General features: G+C 51.5%; 1 protein-coding gene across 13 annotated transcripts in view; it reads left to right on the top strand.

Annotated features, from left to right (window-relative positions):
• The first annotated feature begins 29 nt into the window (after nucleotides 1-29).
• Nucleotides 30-18,501, top strand: part of TCF4 (transcription factor 4) — a 99,518-nt gene continuing 81,046 nt past the window's right edge. For 6 of the 13 annotated variants that reach the window (XM_054053944.1, XM_054053946.1, XM_054053943.1 and 3 more), the window contains exons 1-3: nucleotides 1,241-1,264; nucleotides 2,492-2,584; nucleotides 5,591-5,663. In XM_054053944.1, coding sequence (XP_053909919.1) covers nucleotides 1,256-1,264; nucleotides 2,492-2,584; nucleotides 5,591-5,663 — 175 coding nt within the window. In that variant the 5' untranslated portion in view covers nucleotides 1,241-1,255. Of the gene's footprint in view, nucleotides 372-1,239; nucleotides 1,265-2,491; nucleotides 2,585-4,779; nucleotides 4,985-5,124; nucleotides 5,250-5,590; nucleotides 5,664-18,501 lie in introns of those variants that run through there. The other 7 variants (XM_054053953.1, XM_054053952.1, XM_054053955.1 and 4 more) reach the window with 5 other exon arrangements.

Below are 18,501 nucleotides of genomic sequence, written 5' to 3'. Positions count from 1 at the left end.
GCGGGCGCTATAAGGCGCGGCGGTGCCCGGATGCGGCGCGCGCGGCGCTGCGGCTGCGGGGCGGGATGCTCTGAGCCGCGGCTCCGCGGGGGCCGCTCCGCTCCCGCCGCTGCCTCCGAGCGCGCCCCGCGCCATGCCCCGACCATAGAGCCCAAAGTTGGGGGGGGGCCACCGGCGCTGTATGGACCTCGCCCTTCGCCCCCAGCGGAGCCGCGCGGGGGGCCGGGGCCGCCGCCTGGAATTAACCCCTCCCGGAGCGGGACCGACCCCCCGCCCGCGGCCTCGCACAGCGCTCGGGGGGCAGAAGATTCCTCTTCTCCTCCTTTTTTAACCCCTCTTTGGAATATTGTGAACCTATTTGGCCGTTGAAGGTAAAGTTCCAATTTGCTCTCCGAGTAACTTGTTTGTGCTTTGCTGCTTTTTTTCCTTCCTTTCCGCCGAGCGATGCGGTCGCTCCCGGTCTGGGAGTCCATATGGGAAGAACCCCCCCGGGGGTTCTCCGTAACCCGAACCGTTGGGATTTTAGGGGCACTTCTCGGTGGCCCAAGAACCCCTCCCCGAGGCTTCGAGCCGCGGGTTCCCCGTTCCCCAAACGGCTGCGATTTGAGGGGCAGTTTCCCCCCGTTGGTAACGACCACGTTCTTACGGTTTCAGCTCCGCTTTTCCCCGTTCCCCATAACGCAAACGGCGGCGATTTGAGGGGCAGTTCCCCCTCTTCGTAACAACCCCCATCCGTAGGGTTTTACCTTCGCTTTTTCCACGTTACCACTAACCCAAACGCGTTGATTTTAGCTTCAATTTTCCACCTTATGGATACCCTCCATCCTTAGGCTTTTAGGCGCAATTTTCCACCTTCTCAGTAACCGCTGAGGTTGTGATTTTAGGTGCGATTTTCCACGTTGTCCCTAAGCCCCATCCTTAACCTTTTAGGTTCCATTTTCCCCCCTCGTCCCCAAGTGCTTTTAGGTGCAAAATTCCCGGTTTTTCTCCCTCCCTCCCGCTGGAATTCCACGTGGGAAAGCCCCCGAGCTCGCAAACTCCCTTCTGCCTTTCCTGAAGGAGGCAAAGAAAAAAAAACCCAGGAGTTTTGGGTGGTTTTTGTGTGGCTTCAATGGCAAAGCACAGTCTGGGGGTGGGGCTGCAGGAACTTGGGAATCCAAAGGCTGCGAAGTTTGGGGGGGGGGGGGGAGGGAAAGGCTGGCTCGGGGATTTAGGGAAAAGGAGCGCAAAGAAAGCGGGATTTCCTGCCCCGAAAATGCAGCGGGTGAGGCAGAAAAGGGGGAGAAAGCGAAGCGGCCGCAGCACGTGCGGAGCGCGCTCGGGGCTCGCCATGTGCGGGGCAGCGCCGCGGGCTCCCTCCGGGCTCCCTTCGCTTCGGTTCGGCTCCGTTCGGGGCCGCTCGGCTGCCCTCGGTTCGGCTCCCTTCGGCCTCGCTCGGGGCCGCTCGGTTCGGCTCCGCTCGGCCGCCCTCGTTTCGGTTCGGCTCCCTTCGGGTCCGCTCGGTTCTGTGGGGTTCGGCTCCCTTCGGCTCTGTTGGGTTCGGCTCTCTTCGGCTCCGCTCGGCTCTGTGGGTTTCGGCTGCCCCGAGTTCGGCTCCCTTCGGCTCTATGGGTTCGGCTCCCTTCGGCTCTGTGGGGTTCGGCTGCCCTCGGTTCGGGTCCCTTCGGGTCCTCTCGGCTCTGTGGGGTTCGGCTCCCTTCGGCTCTATGGGTTCGGCTCCCTTCGGGTCCGCTCGGTTGCCCTCGGTTCGGCTCCCTTCGGCTCTGTTGGGTTCGGCTCGGTTCGGCTCTATTGGGTTCGGCTGCCCTCGGTTCGGGTCCCTTCGGCTCCGCTCGGCTCTGTTGGGTTCGGGTCCCTTCGGCTCCGCTCGGCTCTGTGGGGTTCGGCTCTGTTGGGTTCGGGTCCCTTCGGCTGCCCTCGGCGGGGTTCGGCTCTGTTGGGTTCGGGTCCCTTCGGCTCCGCTCGGCTCTGTGGGGTTCGGCTCTGTTGGGTTCGGCTCCCTTCGGCTCTATGGGTTCGGGTCCCTTCGGGTCCGCTCGGCTCTGTTGGGTTCGGCTCCCTTCGGCTCCGCTCGGCTGCCCTCGGCGGGGTTCGGCTCCCTTCGGGTGCTCTCGGCTCTGTGGGGTTCGGCTGCCCTCGGCCCCTGTCGGTCCCCCCCCATCCCGCCCCCCTTTCCCGCAGCCCCATCCCGCCTCCAATCCCCACTCGGCGGGGAAGAAAGAGCAGGGGGAGAGGAAAGTTGGGCAGCGCTGGAGTTTCTCCCTTCCTCCCCGGCTGCCGAACCTCCTGTTGCACTGGAGATGCGGGAGGAGGCTTTGCCTTCTCTCCCCTCTCCGCCTTTAGCGCTGGGTTTTGGAGCTGATGGCTTGCTTTTCCTTCCCTCCTCGGTTCCCCTGTTTTGTTGCTGCCCCTCCTTGCCTTTTTTCCCTCGCTCCTGGAATTGTTTTTCCCCCTGCCAGGCTCTGATTTGCGGTTATTTCCATGTTTCTAGGTTTTGTGTGCTTTTGCTAAAATGCATCACCAACAGCGAATGGCTGCCTTAGGGACGGACAAAGAACTCAGTGATTTACTGGATTTCAGCGCGGTAAGGAAAAAAAACAACCAACAGCTGGACAAAAATCCGATTCTTGGCATTATTATCCTGCAAAAAAACCCAAAGCCACCAAAAAAACCCAAACCTCCACCCTTGGTACAGTGGGTGAGTCGGAAGCAGCAGCTGGAACCATGGCAAAGAGCTGGATTGCTTTGCCTTCAAACCAAAAAATTAAAGGATTTTTCCTTGTTTTTTCGCTTTGAGGAGAGACGCGATCACGTTCCCGGCTTGCCTGGAAGCATCCGGACCGAACGAGACGCCTCGGAACTGTTTCCTTTCAATCCAATATCCGCTATCCAGTCTCTAATATCCGCTATCCAGTCTCTAATATCCACTATCCAATACCCAATATCCAATATCCAATACCCAATATCCAATATCTAATAACAAACTGAATATCCAATACGTAATTCCAATATCCAGTACTCAATATCTAATGTAATATCTAATACCTAATATCCATTATCCAATATCTAATGTCCAGTAGCCCATCTGTAGTATCCAATATCCACTCTCTAATATCAGTATCCAATATCCACTCTCTAATATTCAATATCCACTCTCTAATATTCAATATCCACTCTCTAATATTCACTATCCACTATCTTATATCAATATCCAATATCTGATGTTTAATATCCAATACTTAATATCAGATCTATAATATTTAAGATCCAATATCTAATATCCTATATGTAATCTCCAATCTCTAATATCAATATCCAATAGCTAATGTTTAAGATCCAATACCTGATACCCGATATATAATAGTTAAGATCCAATATCTAATATCCAATCTCTGATATATAATCATTAAGATCCAATATCTAATATCGAATCTCTGATATCAATATCCAATATCTAATGTTTAATATCCAATCTCTGTTATATAATAGTTAAGCTCCAATACATAAGATCCAGTATCTAAGATCCAATATCTAATATCCAATCTCTGATATCAATATCCAATAGCTAATATTTAAGATCCAATACCTGATATATAATAGTTAAGATCCGATATCTAAGATCCAATATCTAATATCCAATCTCTGATATCTAATGTTTAAGATCCAATCTCTGATATATAATAGTTAAGATCCAATACTTAAGATCCAGTATCTAATATCCAATATTTAATATCCAATCTCTGATATCAATATCCAATGTTTAAGATCCAATACCTGATATATAATAAAGATCCAATAATTAAGATCCAGTATCTAAGATCCAATATCTAATATCCAATCTCTGATATCAATATCCAATGTTTAAGATCCAATATCTGGTATATAATAGTTAAGATCCAGTATCTAATATCCAATATCCAATCTCTGATATCAATATCCAATATCTAATGTTTAAGATCCAATACCTGATATATAATAGTTAAGATCCAATATCCAATCTCTGATATCAATATCCAATATCTGATATATAATAATTAAGATCCAGTATCTAAGATCCAATATCCAATCTCTGATATCAATAGCCAATATCTAATGTTTAAGATCCAATACCTGATATATAATAGTTAAGATCCAATATCCAATCTCTGATATCAATATCCGATATATAATAATTAAGATCCAGTATCTAAGATCCAATATCCAATCTCTGATATCAATATCCAATATCTAATGTTTAAGATCCAATATCTGATATATAATAATTAAGATCCAGTATCTAATATCCAATATCTAATATCCAATCTCTGATGCTTAATATCCAATACCCAATATCTGATATAGACTATTTAAGATCCAATATCCGATCTCTGATATCGCTCTCCTCTATCTGCTATCCAATAGGTGATGTCCAATCTCTACTCTCCGCTGTCCAATCCCCCCTCTCCGGCAGTTTGTAGCCCCCCGTAATTAGCGGCCGAGGCCTCGCTCCCCTTTCCCTCTGGGGCTCCTTTGGGCACGAGGCCAATGCCGCGGAGCCTCCGATGGTTCTCCATCGGCCCTTTGGCCAAACCCTCCCACCTGTTTTTTTTTTCCCAGCTCAGACAGTGGGATTTTTTTTTTCCTCCCCTTCCTTAAAAATAAAAAACGGACTTTTTGTTGCTTTGGCGGCCGCCGGCACTTGTCTGCTCCGGCCTCCCTCCCCTTCCTTCCTCTCCCTTTTCCGTTAGGAACACCCCGCTCCGCTTTCTTTCGCCCCGGGATCTTCCCAAGCCTTCCCCTCCCTCTTTTCCTGCCATGAAGCTGCTTCTCCAGCCTCGGCTCGGGGAAGTTTGGCCGGGAAGCGGAGCCAGCTTTGCAACCTCCCCCTCCTCTTCCTTTCTCCCTTTTTTTTCTTGGCTTGTTGCACTCTTTTTCCCTGTTTTTTTTTTTTTTCGCTTCCCCATTTGTTCCTTGGCTTTTTTTTGCAGGCTCTGACTCAGGGAAGGTGCGTATTATCCGCCAGACACGTCGGAGAGGAGAGAAACCAATTAGGGGCGAAATAAATCCTACGGAGAGAGAGAGAGAGAAGGGAGGAGGGGGGGGAAAAAAAAAAAGGGGGGGGAGAGCGCTTGGCTTCCAATTGCTCTGTTCGAGGCGAAATGAGAATTTAGGGCAGGTGGCACTTTGCATTCCTATTCTTTGCGTTCCCATATGCCAGGCAAAGCCCAAAAAGCGGGATGGAAATGGACATCGCAACCTTTATGGCCAAGGTTTCCAACCCCGAGTCAACTTTTTTTTCCCCGGGGGGGGCGGTTTTAGTTTCGAATACAAAAAGCAAAGAGGATCGACCCCTCCCGGTGGTTTTGTGTTTTGGTTTTTTTTTTGTTTCAGGGGGTCGGGAAGCGAGGAATTCATCGGGGAACCTCGACAAAATGGGATGGGAGGAAGGGGAGGGTGGGAAAGCGCCGGTTTTCCAAGCCGGGGGGGTCGCTCCGTGCTTGGGAAACTTAACCCAGCTGGCGTGGAAGGAACTTTTTGCCTCCAATCAGACTCGGGATTCTTTTTTTTTCCCCCCTAATAATGCTTCTTTGTTTGTTTGCTTCTCCTTTAGATGTTTTCACCTCCTGTGAGCAGCGGGAAAAACGGACCAACTTCCTTGGCAAGCGGACATTTTACGGGCTCAAGTAGGTACCGCTTTGCTTTCCTCCGCGGTTAAATTGTTGTCAGCGCCTTCTCCAGAGGCGTTACCTTTGTTGTGGTCGCATTCGGCTCTTTTGGGAAGCGGATTCGAAGCGAATTATTCCGAATCGGTGCCTTTTATTATCGATATTAGAAATAATTGGGATTATTGCGTCGTATTTCTGTTCGTTGCTGGGTTTTTCCCCCCTTTTGGCTTCTTCCCTGTCGAGTCGAGCTCGTTTAAATCTTCTTTTCAGTCGGCGCCGGGGTTGTTTCTAGATTGGATTTCCTTTGTACACCCAAAGCGATATCCGAAGGGTTGGCTTTTGGGAACGCAGAGCGGAAAACTCTTGCCATTAATTAACTAAAGAGGAGAAAACACCGATCCCTTGTGGGAAAAGAACTCTTCGGGCTTCGAGATCGCTGGAATATTTAGCCGGGGAGTTTTCCTTCCCAAGTCTTTGCTTGGAATTGCGCTGGAGGATTTGTTTGGATCTTGGTTGCTTTGGGCATCCCCTAAAAAACCAGGAATCCTGCGCGGTGACAAAAGCCTTCGCCGAGCTCTTGGCGGTGGAATCCGTGCGGATAAGGATTGTCTGGCAGGGCAAGTTGTCCACGGAGCCTTTTCTCCCGGTCACAAAAGGAGCGTTTGGGCTTTCCTTCCTCTCTTAAGTTCCTCACAGAGGGGTTTTTTTTTTCCCACGCGGCTCCGGGTGGTGAATTTACAGCGCGTTCCGGGGCTTTCGCTCCGAAGCAGAGTTTCACGCACTGTGGTCACAGTTCCCGCTCGCGTCAAGGGAACCTCTTTGCTTTTTATTCACTGCCTCGCTTCGCTTTGGCTCCCGGAGCCGGAATTCCTCCCGCCACGGCACTTCCCAAGGTGGATTTTGCTCGTTTTACCACTCGCTTCCCGCGATTTTCGGGATTTGAGGCCGTTGGGGCTTTACGGACAACTCGAGGTTTGCTTTTATCTCCCGAAATTTGCTCAAATTACGAACCTATTATGCGAATAACTTCGCCTCCTGGATTTTAATCCCCTTTTTTTTTTTGTTTTGGAGCTCTCGTTTCCTGAAATGACATCAGTTTAAGAGCAAATTTCCTCGGCGACGTAATATTCCCCGTTATTTGTTTTCACCGGAGAGAAGCGCGGAGCGGTTTGTGCCAGACAAATCAATTTGTCACGCTTCGAGAGCAGGCGCTGCGGACTCGCCTCGATCCTTGTGTTTAAGAAATGCCTCGGAAACCTCACTTAGGAAGTCGGTTTACTCCGAAATAACGCCCGATAGGCAGCGGGAAGGGAGGGAAACCCGGAGCTCGCCTCGGTTTTTCTCGGCTCCGCAGCTGCAAGTAACTTTCAGGCATGGTTTTGGAGACAAGAAATCAAGGAGCCGCGGGGAGTTGGGAATATTAAGCTAGAAAGCGTTTAAAATAGCAGCCGAGCCCTCCCACGCGGGGGATGCCGAAGGCTCCGCTCCCCGGAGCCGGATAGCGAGCCTGGCTGGCTAAACCCACCGATTCCGGCTGGGGCTGCGGCGCTGGGAGTGTTATTCCCGGCTAAATCATTCCCGATTCCCCGATGCCGTGTGCGTGGCTCGGAGAGGAATTGAGCGCGAGCGAGGGTTTGGAAGGAGTTGGGAGCTCCTGCGGAGCGTGGCCGGGGTTTGCCTCGTTCCTGGCTGCTTTGGAATATTGGGAGTGCGGCACCGGAGAAAGGCGGATTGGCTGCGATGCCACCCAGAGAGCTCTTAATTCATTAATACTTATCAACAGGGTTGATTATTCCAATGAGGCTTATGGATAATAGGGAATTTTAACGGTGGGAATGCAGCCCGTGCTTCCTCCGGGCTGGATTCCCTGTGGGAATTGGAGCTGAGCTTTGAAAAAATCAAGTTATTGAGGTGGGGAAAGAGATTGGATAACAAAAAACTTGGCTTTTAATATGCGGGGGAGGAAAATAAATCCCGAGGGGAAAGCGATCCCAAAAGAAAAGTGATCCCAAAAGGGAAGCGAGCGTAAAAGGGAAGTGATCCCAAAGGAAAAGCGATCCCAAAGTGAAGTGATCCCAAAAGGAAGTGATCCTAAAGGAAAGAGACCCCAAAGTGAAGCATCTCAAAAAAAAGGAAGTGCTCCTAAAGGGGAGCGATCCAAAAGGAAGTGATCCTAGAAGAAAAATGATTCCAAAGCGAAGCAATCCCAAAAGGGGAGTGATCCTAAAGGAAAGCGCTCCTGAAAGGGGGGTGATCCCAAAAGGAGAGTGATTGGAAGCGATCTCAAAGGGAAAGCAATCCCAAAATGAAGTGACCCAAAAGGGAAGTGATTCCAAAGGGGGGGGGTGATCCCAAATTGAAGTGACTCCAAAGTGAAGCGATCCTAAAAGGGAAGCGATCCTAAAGGGAAAGGATCCCGAAAGGGAAGGGATCCCAAAGGCAAAGAGCCCCCAAAGGGGTGTGATCCTAAAGCCAAGAGATCCCAAGGAGTGACGCCAACTCCGCTTTCGGCAAGGTGGGATCGTTTCCCGCTTAAAATCCTCCTCTCCGGCTTTTTGTCCGTGATTTGTAACGTGCGAAGGGCGAGAAAAGCAAAACCCCATTTCCTTTTCCTCTTCAATCCCCCAAACACTTCTCCGGCTCCGGACTCCGGGAAGGCCTGGAAAAGGGAGAAAGGAATGTAACCTGAACCCCGAGCCTGGTTTTCTCCCATGAAAGCCTTTTGTCAAACCAGGAAAGGACCTGGAGTTTGGTGTTTGATGTTTGCAGGTGTGGAGAGGCTCAAACAATCCCTGACTCCAGGCAGGGAAAAGCCGGAGCGCCTGGAATTAGATTGAAATCCAATCCCCCTGCACACTCCCCCCCCCCAGTTTATATGGAATGATTTAATACTTGTTAAATTGAACACAAAGCTGCATTTTGCCTCTTTCTTGGATTGTTTTAGGGCAGTTGTCCAAAAATAATCCCATTTTCTTAGGTTTTCCCGGTTTTCCTGAATTATTTCCCTTAAATCCTGCAGCAGGAACATTGCGGAGAAGCACTGGAGAAGGTTCTATTCGCTTGGGCTCGGTTTTGAGGCTCTTTGAGGCCTTTTCCAACCATAACGATTCATGATTTGTGATTTTAGGGAATGGATTTGGAGGCGCTTTCCCCAAAATTCCGGCTTTAAGGAATTGAATTTCCCTGGATTCCTGCCCTAAAATCATTTCTCACAAGCACTAAGGGAAGGTGTTGATCACTAAGGTTTGGTTTTGAGGCTCTTTGAGGCCTTTTCCAACCTTCCAGGATTTGCTAATTGATGAATTTAGGATTTTAGGGAATGAATTTTGAGGCAGTCTCCCAGAATTCCAGACTTAAGGAATTGAATTGCCCTGAATTCCTGCCCTAAAAATCACTTCTCACGAGCACTTGGGAAGATGCTGATCAGTAGCGTTTGGTTTTGAGGCTCTTAAAGGCCTTTCCCAACCGTAATAATTCCTAATTCCATGTTTCGGTGATTTTTGGGAATGGATTTTAAGGCCGTTTTCCCAACAATTGCAGCGCAACGGAATTTCCTGGCGCTACCACATTGGGAATGGTTCATTTTTCCAACTCTTAAAGCCCAACTCTTCCCCTTTTGCATCCAATTCCTGCTTTTTCGCTCATTCGCGTTGAATTTTCCCCACGTTTTCCTCCTCCTGCCGCCCCGAGGAGCAGGGAAATCATGGAATTCTTCTCCTAAATCCCAAATCTTTGTTGGCGCAGGCGTCGCCGAGCCGAGTTTAAAGGATTTAAAGGCTTGCTTTTCATTTTGTGCCATTAGTTTGATTAGGGCTTGGCGTGCGTTCCGACGGCGATTACAAATTAATGCCTTTAACGAGGGAATCGCAAATCCACCGTGGGGTTCGGAGCCGGGATTTTCCCTCTTTGGAGGTAACCGGGTGGAAATTTGTCCCAAATCGGGTTCAAATTCCAACTAAATAGGGTTGGGATTCCACTCAACTACAGACTCGAACCGAATTGAGTTCAGATTCCACCTAAATATGGTTCGGTTTGGGAATGTGGCCTTCTGGGAAAGGGTGAGAGCTGAAAAATGGGAATGAAATCCAGGTTTTGGCTTGAAAACCGCTCAGGTGAGGCACTCGTTGGGAATAACGTGTGCCAAGGGTAGAAGAGACTCATTTCCAGGGAGGACTTGAGAAGAAGGAGATTTCTTTGGGAGTACTGGGGTAGAATTCCTAATAAAAAGGGGAAAAGGAATGGATAGCTGAGGAATTTGAAGCCTACGGATGAGGGAAGGGCTTTAATCCTGAAGGCAAAGGACTTAAACATGGCGATAGTGGAGGGGTGTGTTGGGATGAGGGGGTCGGGGCGGGGTCGGGGTGGTGGCTCTGCGGGTGCACCGCGTTCCCCCGTTCCGCCGGTTCCCCGTTCCGCAGGTTCCCCGTTCCGCCGGTTCCCGCTTGGAGCGGGGCGGGAGGCTGTGGGGGCGCCCCCCGCTGAGGGCACCCCGGGAGGCCGCGCCCTCGCCCTGAGGCGGCGGCGGCGGTCGAGCCCCGAGCGCGAGAGGAGCGTCTCGGTGTCCCCGTCCCTGCGGGTCCGCCTCACCGCCGCTCCCGGAAAGGGGGTTCGTGATTCACTGTCCCGCCGTCCTGGGCCGGGAGCCACGGTGAGGGGCAGCGGCTGAGGGGGAAAGGGGGGAAAGCGGAGGAGTGAAGGGAGAAAGGGAGGAGTGAAGGGAAAAAATGGCGGGAATGAAGGGGCAAAGGGAGAAAATGAAGGGGAGAGGGAGGAATGAAGGGAAAATGAAGCGAAAGTAAAGGGCGAAAGGGGGAAAGCAAAGGGGAGAATGGGAAAATGAGGGAAAGAAGGGGACAGTGATGGAGGGAAAGTGAAGGGAAAATGAAGGGATAAAGTGAGAAATGAAGGGGGAAAGGGGCAAAAATGAAGGGGATAGGGAGGAATGAAGGGGAAAATGGCGGGAAAAATGAAGGGAAAGTAAAGGGCAAAATGGGGTAAGGAAAAGGGGTAGTGGGAAAGTGAGGGAAAGGAGGGGGACTGTGTGGGAAAATGGAGGGAAAATGGGGAGAATGAAAGGGAAAATGGGAGGAATGAAGGGGAAATTGAGGGGGGAAAGGGAGAAAATGAGGGGTAAAGGGAGGAATGAAGGGAAAATGAAGGGAAAGTAAAGGGTGAAACAGGGTAAGCACAGGAAAATGAGGGAAAGGAAGGGGATAGTGTGGGAAAATGGAGGGAAAATGAAGAGAACAGACAGAAAATGAAGGGAAAAAGGGGAGAATGAAGGGAAAAAGGGAGAAATGAAGGGGGAAAGTGAGAAAATGAAGGGGATAGGGAGGAATGAAGAGGAAGATGAAGAGAAAGTAAGGGGCAAAAGGGGTAAGCAAAGGGATAATGGGAAAATGTGGGAAAGGAAGGGGACAGTGTGGGAAAATGGAGGGAAAATGGGGAGAATAGACAGAAAATGAAGGGAAAAAGGGGAGAATGAAGGGAAAAAGTGAGAAATGAAGGGGAAAGGGAGAAAGTGAAGGAGACAGGGAGGAATGAACGGAAAGTAAAGGGTAAGGAAAGGGGATAATGGGAGAATGAGGGAAAGGAAGGGGACAGCGTGGGAAAATGGAGGGAAAATGGGGAGAATGAGAGGGAAAATGGGAGGAATGAAGGGAAAATGGGGGGATGAGGGAAGAAAGGGAGAAAATAAAGGGTAAAGGGAGGAATGAAGAGAAAATGAAGGGAAAGTAAAGGGTGAAACAGGGTAAGCACAGGAAAGTGAGGGAAAGGAAGGGGACAGCGTGGGAAAATGGGGAGAATAGACAGAAAATGAAGGGAAAAAGTGAGAAATGAAGGGGAAAAGGGAGAAAATGAAGGGAAAGTAAAGGGCGAAAGGGGGTAAGCAAAGGGGATAATGGGAAATGGGGGGGAAATGGGGAATTGAAGAGAAAATGAAGGGAAAAAGGGAGAAATGAAGGGGAAAAGAAAATGAAGGGGATAAGGAGGAGTGAAGGGAAAAATGAAGGGAAAGTAAAGGGCAAATGGGGGTAAGCAAAGGGGATAATGGGAAAATGAGGGAAAGGAAGTGGGCAGTGTGGGAAAACGGAGGGAAAATGGGGAGAAGGAAGAGAGAATGCAGGGAAAATGGCGGAAATGAAGGGAAAAATGAGGAAGGTGAAGGGGCAAAGGGAGAAAATGAAGGGGAAAGGGAGGAATGAAGGGAAAATGAAGAGAAAGTAAAGGGGGAAAGCAAAGGGAATAATGGGAAAATGAGGGAAAGGAAGGGGACAGCGTGGGAAAATGGAGGGAAAATGGGGAAAATGAAGGGGAAATGGAAGGAGTGAAGGGAAAAGTAGGAAAAGTGAAGGGCAGAAAGGGACAATGGAGGGAAAATGGAGGGAATGAAGGCAAAAATGGGGAATGTGAAGGGAAAAACAAAGTGAAGGGGAAAATGAAGGGAGAAGGGAGGAATGAAGGGAAAGTGAAGGGTGGAAGGGGAAAAGGGAGGAATGAAGGTAAAAATGGGGAAGTGGTGGGTGGAAAGGGGGAAATGAAGGGGAAAGTGGGAGGAATAAAGGGGAAAATGGAGAAAGTGAAGGGAGAAGGGGTAAATGAAGGGAAAAGAGGAGGAGTGAAGGGGAAGATGGGAAAAATGAGGGGCAAAAGGGGGGAAATGAAGGGGAAAGGGAAAATGGAAGGAATAAATGGGAAAGTGAAGGGAAAAAGGGGGTGAATGAAGGGGGAAAGGAGGAATTTAAGGAAAATGGAGGGGAAAAAGGAGGAATGATAGAAAAAAGTAAAGGGTGAAAGGGGGAAATGAAGGGGAAAAGGGGGAAATGGAGGGAAGAAAGGAAATGAAGGGGAAATGCTGGGGAAAGGGGGAGTGTAAAGGGAAAAGGGAAGGGAAAGGCAGAAAGTGGGGAAATGAAGGGTGAAAGGGGGGAAATGAGCGACAAAAGGGCTAAAATAAAAGGGAAAAGGTGGAAATAAAGGGAAAAGGATGGGGAAGAGGGGGAAATGAAGGTGAAAGGCAGAAAATGACTGGTGAAAGGGAAAGGTAAAGGGAAAACCGGGGAAAATAAATGGAAAGGGGAAAATAAAGGGCAGAATGGGGAAAGGAAAGGGGAGAAATGGAAAATAAAGGGGGAGAGGAGGCATTTGGGAGCACGTGTGCAGTCGAGTTTGGCTCCTTCCTATCAGATTTGTACTGGTGCCACTCCCAAATTCATCTTGATTTTTGTCCTCGGCAAAGGCAGCTCCCGTTGCCCAAATTGCCAAGATCCAGGCACAAAGAACTCTCATTCCGGGCCAATCCTCAACACCAGGGTTAATCTTTGACATCTTCCACCCAGTTTTCGGCTTCGGCAGCAAGAAAATGTGGTTTAATTCATCCTTATGCTCCCCTTAGGATTTAAATTGTGAAGGAATTTGGATTTGCTCTGCTAGTTCCAACTTCCCTGGTATTAAAAGGATTGAAACCCTCAGTTTTGGGATCGAAACCCACGTTTTGGGGCTCAAACCCCACATTTTTGGGGCTGGAAACCCTCATTTTGGGGATCAAGCCCCACATTTTTGGGTTGGATACCCTCATTTTGGGGTTCGAAACTCGTATTTTGGGATAAAACCGCTCATTTTGGGGATAAAACCCCTCGTTTGGGGGATAAAACCCCTCGTTTGGGAGATAAACCCCCTCATTTTGGGATCAAAGCCCTCATTTTCGGATCCCGGGAACGTTGTGGATGAGCTTTTTGGGGCAGGAGCGGCAAATACCGCCCGATTGCAAGAGCAAATCAATTAAATAACACATAAATAACTTAATATCCCTTAATAATGGTCACATAAGCGTCTCAAATCGAACCCTAATGAAAATCGATGCCATTAATTGCTCGAATCTCTCTTTAACGGATCCCAGAGCGCTGAACGCTGGCGGATAAACAGTTTTGCTTTGAGTTTCCAAATGCTTTCCTTCTCCCTTTTATTTTTTTTTCCCTGTATTCAGTCTCCTATGATAAACAAAGTCCTTCTGGAAGCTTTACAGATCAAACATTTCCTTCTAGCGAGAAACTCGGCCTCGGAGCCGGCAATTTGTGCCTTTGCGAAGTCCAGGGAGTGAGTTTGGCCTCGGGGTTTAATATCCCAATTTTCCAATCTTTTAAGAAGGAGCGGAGTAAGGATTGAAAGGTTTTCATCGGCATAAACGATAGCGGAGTGGTGGACATGATCAAACTAGGGATAAAAAGGACACGGGGGAGCTCGGGAATGTCGCTGAAGATGTCGGCGTGGAAAATTAATGTCCCTCTAATGGGGCGCACCATCTGCCGGCGTCCGGAGGGTTCCTCTGGCACCTCCTAAAGCAGGAGGGACACCAAGAGTTGAAGGAATCCCTTCAATTCTTGGATTTGCGGCTCGCGCTTCCCTATGTTTAACTGCCAGGGAAGAGGCGCTTCTGGAAGGGCCTCCGGGACGGGTGGCACAGGGGTTCTCCGTAGGATGGAACGAGGGGAACGGGTTGGAGAGGAAAGAGAGGAGGTTGGAGGAGATCTTGGGGAGAAACGGTCTCCTTGGAGGGCTTCAAGCCAGGTCGCATTTACCACCATCGAACCGGATAAAAATGGATCCAAACGGCACCGGTTCTTCGGAATCCAGAGCTTTGGGGCTGTTTATTCAGGATTAGATCAAACCCAGCTTCTCCGGGTGGTTTTTTTCTTGCCAGGTGGACACGGCTCCGTCTAAAACGATGGCCGTGGTTGATAAAGACCCAGGCCCACGGCGGGCTTGGCTTCAGGCCCGGCACAATCCGGCTGCTGATGGAACAGCGAGGCCGTAATTGAATCTCGGGGGGTTCTGGTGCTGCTCAGAGAGCAACAAAGTTGTTTTGAGCTTGGTGACGTCAACCAGAAGCTTGATTGGATTATGGGAGCACCAGGGCCAGGAGGTGATGTGGGCAGCTCCGGGACAAACCCTTCGGAGAAGGTGGGATCACGGTGGTTGAGTTGGCTTGAAGGTACGGATGGAAACATCCAGCCTGGTAGAGACTCGGCCGCTATGGTGGGGACTCTTCTCTTCATGGACCTGGCCAGGCTGGATCCATGGGCCAAGGTTCTCCAGAGGTTCCTGGCCAGGCTGGATCATGGGCCAAGGTTCTCCAGAGGGTCCTGGCCAGGCTGGATCCATGGGCCAAGGTTCTCCAGAGGGTCCTGGCCACACTGGATCCATGGGCCAAGGTTCTCCAGAGGGTCCTGGCCAGGCTGGATCCATGGGCCAGGGTTCTCCAGAGGGCCCTGGCCAGGCTGGATCGTGGGCCAAGGTTCTCCAGAGGGCCCTGGCCAGGCTGGATCATGGGCCAAGGTTCTCCAGAGGGTCCTGGCCAGGCTGGATCCATGGGCCAAGGTTCTCCAGAGGTTCCTGGCCAGGCTGGATCGTGGGCCAAGGTTCTCCAGAGGGCTCTGGCCAGGCTGGATCCATGGGCCAAAGCTCTCCAGAGGTTCCTGGCCAGGCTGGATCCATGGGCCAAAGCTCTCCAGAGGTTCCTGGCCAGGCTGGATCCATGGGCCAAGGTTCTCCATGGGCCATGCTGGATCTCCTGGCCAGGCTGGATCATGGGCCAAGGTTCTCCAGAGGTCCCTGGCCAGGACCCCAGGTGTGGTGGTTCCACCAGAGAGCCCTGAAGCCTGGGTTGCTCCAGCAGAAAAGGGCCGAGTCGCTGCACGACAGCGAGAGGAGACCTCTCGTTCTCCTCGAGCAGCAGGAACCTTCAAGTGGGTGAGTCAGGAGATCCAAAAATACCTCGCAGAAGCTGCCAAACATCTCCAGGTTGCCATGGAGCTCGTGCAAAGCCACCCCAGCTCCGGTTCTTCTCCTGCCCGACTCCAAAGCTGAGCCAGTGGTGTTTTCTCCTCCCTCCTTGGACACTAAAGTCACCTTTACCACCGAGTTCTTCTGGCTTTGGTCCAGAGGGACCTGGAGTGGTGGGGCTGGGGGACCTTGTGAGCTTCAAGGGGAGGTTCTGCACGCAGGTTGGGGCAGGACGAGCTGCTGGGGTGAGGCCAGAGGAGACCATGGAGATGATCCAAGGGCTGGAGAACCCCCCCATCCTTAGAGGTGGCCGAGGACACGTTGGGTGGAGCTTGGAGCAACCTGAGCCGGTGGGAGGTGGCCCTGCCCATGGGCCTGGCTCGGCTTCGGGGTCTATTCCAACCCAACTCAGTCCATGATTCCATGATCTTTAAGGTCCCTCCGTGCTGGAGAACCTCTGGAGAACCTTGGCCCATGATCCAACCTGCCAGGAACCTTGGCCCATGGATCCAGCCTGGCCAGGACCCTCTTGAGAACCTTGGCCCATGATCCAGTCTGGCCAGGACCCTCTGGAGAACCTTGGCCCATGATCCAGCCTGGCCAGGACCCTCTGGAGAACCTTGGCCCATGATCCAGCCTGGTCAGGACCCTCTGGAGAACCTTGGCCCATGGATCCAGCCTGGCCAGGACCCTCTGGAGAACCTTGGCCCATGGATCCAGCCTGGCCAGGACCCTCTGGAGAACCTTGGCCCACGATCCAGCCTGGTCAGGACCCTCTGGAGAACCTTGGCCCATGATCCAGCCTGGTCAGGACCCTCTGGAGAACCTTGGCCCATGGATCCAGCCTGGCCAGGACCCTCTGGAGAACCTTGGCCCATGATCCAGCCTGGCCAGGACCCTCTGGAGAACCTTGGCCCATGATCCAGCCTGGCCAGGAACCTCTGGAGAACCTTGGCCCATGATCCAGCGTGGCCAGGGCCCTCTTCTTGTCCCAAGGTCTCCAGGGGCTGGACCAGCCCATCTCCAGACCTCGCTTTGGTGACCACCATGTGGACTCTGAGATGTTTGTGTTGGGTTTAGGACCTCTCAGTTATTGCTCCGGTCATGGTGTTGCTTCTAACCCCCCCCCAGGTCCTTCCTGAAGGTTCTCCTTGGGGTGAGGAACCCAAAACTCAACCCCAGATTGGTCCAAGAGGACAATCCCTTGGAAGAGATCTCCAAGCGCAGCCAGGTCCATGGGCAGAGCCATCTCCCGGTGGCTCCGGTTGGTCCTCAAAGCCTTCTGAGAGCCACCTGGTTTTGTTGGAGCTGGAGATGTTCTTCTGACATATGTTTGGAATGGCGATGGTGTCCCAAAAGCCGGGACGTGTTGAAGGTTGGGTGACCTACATTTCCTTCCTCCCGAGTCTCCTTCTTGAGGAGCATCTGCTGCCGTCTGGAGCTTCTAAAAATAGCTTGAGGAGCACCTTCTGAAGGCCATCCGTGGTGGAATGAGGTCACAAGGAGCTCGACCTGGAAACGGGATGGGCTGTGACCCGGGAGGACGCGGGGCTGCTGCGGTGGCCTTGGCCACCGGCGTCTCCTGAGAAGCTTTGGGTCATCTCAAGGAGATAACGCTCTGCTTCTCCATGGACTCTTCTAAGAGGAGAAGGTTCTGAAGGTTCTTCTGGCCAAGGAGGGTTGGGAAGGGATTGTCCTCCTGAGGAGGCCACACTGGGGTCGGCTTTGGATCTCCGAGAAGGCCCTTGAGAGGCTGGAGAAGGGGCTGAGATCTGGGTCGCCAGGAGGTGACCCCTTTCATGGTGAACCTTCCTGTGACCACACATGGTCTATCCGTGGAGGACCAGTCTCTGTTTCTTCTCCGTTGCTGGGCACGAGGAGGGGGTTGGGCTCGGCGTCTTCTCCGGTGATGCCTCAATCTGGGGCTCCTCGTGGTGGCTCCGAGGGTGATGGCTTCATCTGGCAGTCAAGGAGCCGTCGGCCGCCTTTTCTTCTCCTCCTCCGAGCGAGGAGACGCTTTGGCGTCCCGTTCGGTTGTCATCTCGAGCTGTCGAGATGTTCTCTTGTCTTCATTGTCCTCGGTGGCAGCTGAGAAGCTTCCATTACGGCCATGGAACAGGAGAAAACGGACTCGTCGAGTCCTCAAATGGCTTGGAAGGACCTTGAAGATCATGGGATGGAAGGTTCCTCCAAGCCCATCTGGTTCCATGGGCAGGGCCACCTCCTGGCGCAGGTTGCTCCAAGCTTCATCCAACCTGGCCTTCAACACCTTGGGCCTTGGAGCAACCTAGGGGGTTCCTCGGTCTTTATCTGAGGAGCTTGGAGGACTCTGGGTTCCTCAGTCCTTATCTGAGGAGCTTGGAGGACTCCTCGGTCCTTATCTGAGGAGCTTGGAGGACTCCGGGTTCCTCAGTCCTTATCTGAGGAGCTTGGAGGACTCCTCGGTCCTTATCTGAGGAGCTTGGAGGACTCCGGGTTCCTCAGTCCTTATCTGAGGAGCCTGGAGGACTCCGGGTTCCTCAGTCCTTATCTGAGGAGCTTGGAGGACTCCTCGGTCCTTATCTGAGGAGCTTGGAGGACTCCTTGGTCCTTATCTGAGGAGCTTGGAGGACTCCGGGTTCCTCAGTCCTTATCTGAGGAGCTTGGAGGACTCCTCGGTCCTTATCTGAGGAGCTTGGAGGACTCCTCGGTCCTTATCTGAGGAGCTTGGAGGACTCCGGGTTCCTCAGTCCTTATCTGAGGAGCTTGGAGGACTCCTCGGTCCTTATCTGAGGAGCTTGGAGGACTCCAGGTTCCTCAGTCCTTATCTGAGGAGCTTGGAGGACTCCTCGGTCCTTATCTGAGGAGCTTGGAGGACTCCAGGTTCCTCAGTCCTTATCTGAGGAGCTTGGAGGACTCCGGGTTCCTCCGTCTTTATCTGAGGAGCTTGGAGGACTCCTTGGTCCTTATCTGAGGAGCTTGGAGGACTCCGGGTTCCTCAGTCCTTCCCTGAGGAACCACTGTGGTGGTGGCCTCACCTCTGAGTCTTAATTAGTGGAGTCAGGAGATTAATTAACATCGTTAACTGCAAAGC

This window comes from Cuculus canorus, chromosome Z (genome assembly GCF_017976375.1).
Source record: "Cuculus canorus isolate bCucCan1 chromosome Z, bCucCan1.pri, whole genome shotgun sequence".
Taxonomy (NCBI): Eukaryota; Metazoa; Chordata; class Aves; order Cuculiformes; family Cuculidae; genus Cuculus; species Cuculus canorus.
The sequence above is the reverse complement of the archived record's forward strand: the minus strand, read 5'-3'. Positions and strand labels throughout refer to the sequence as shown.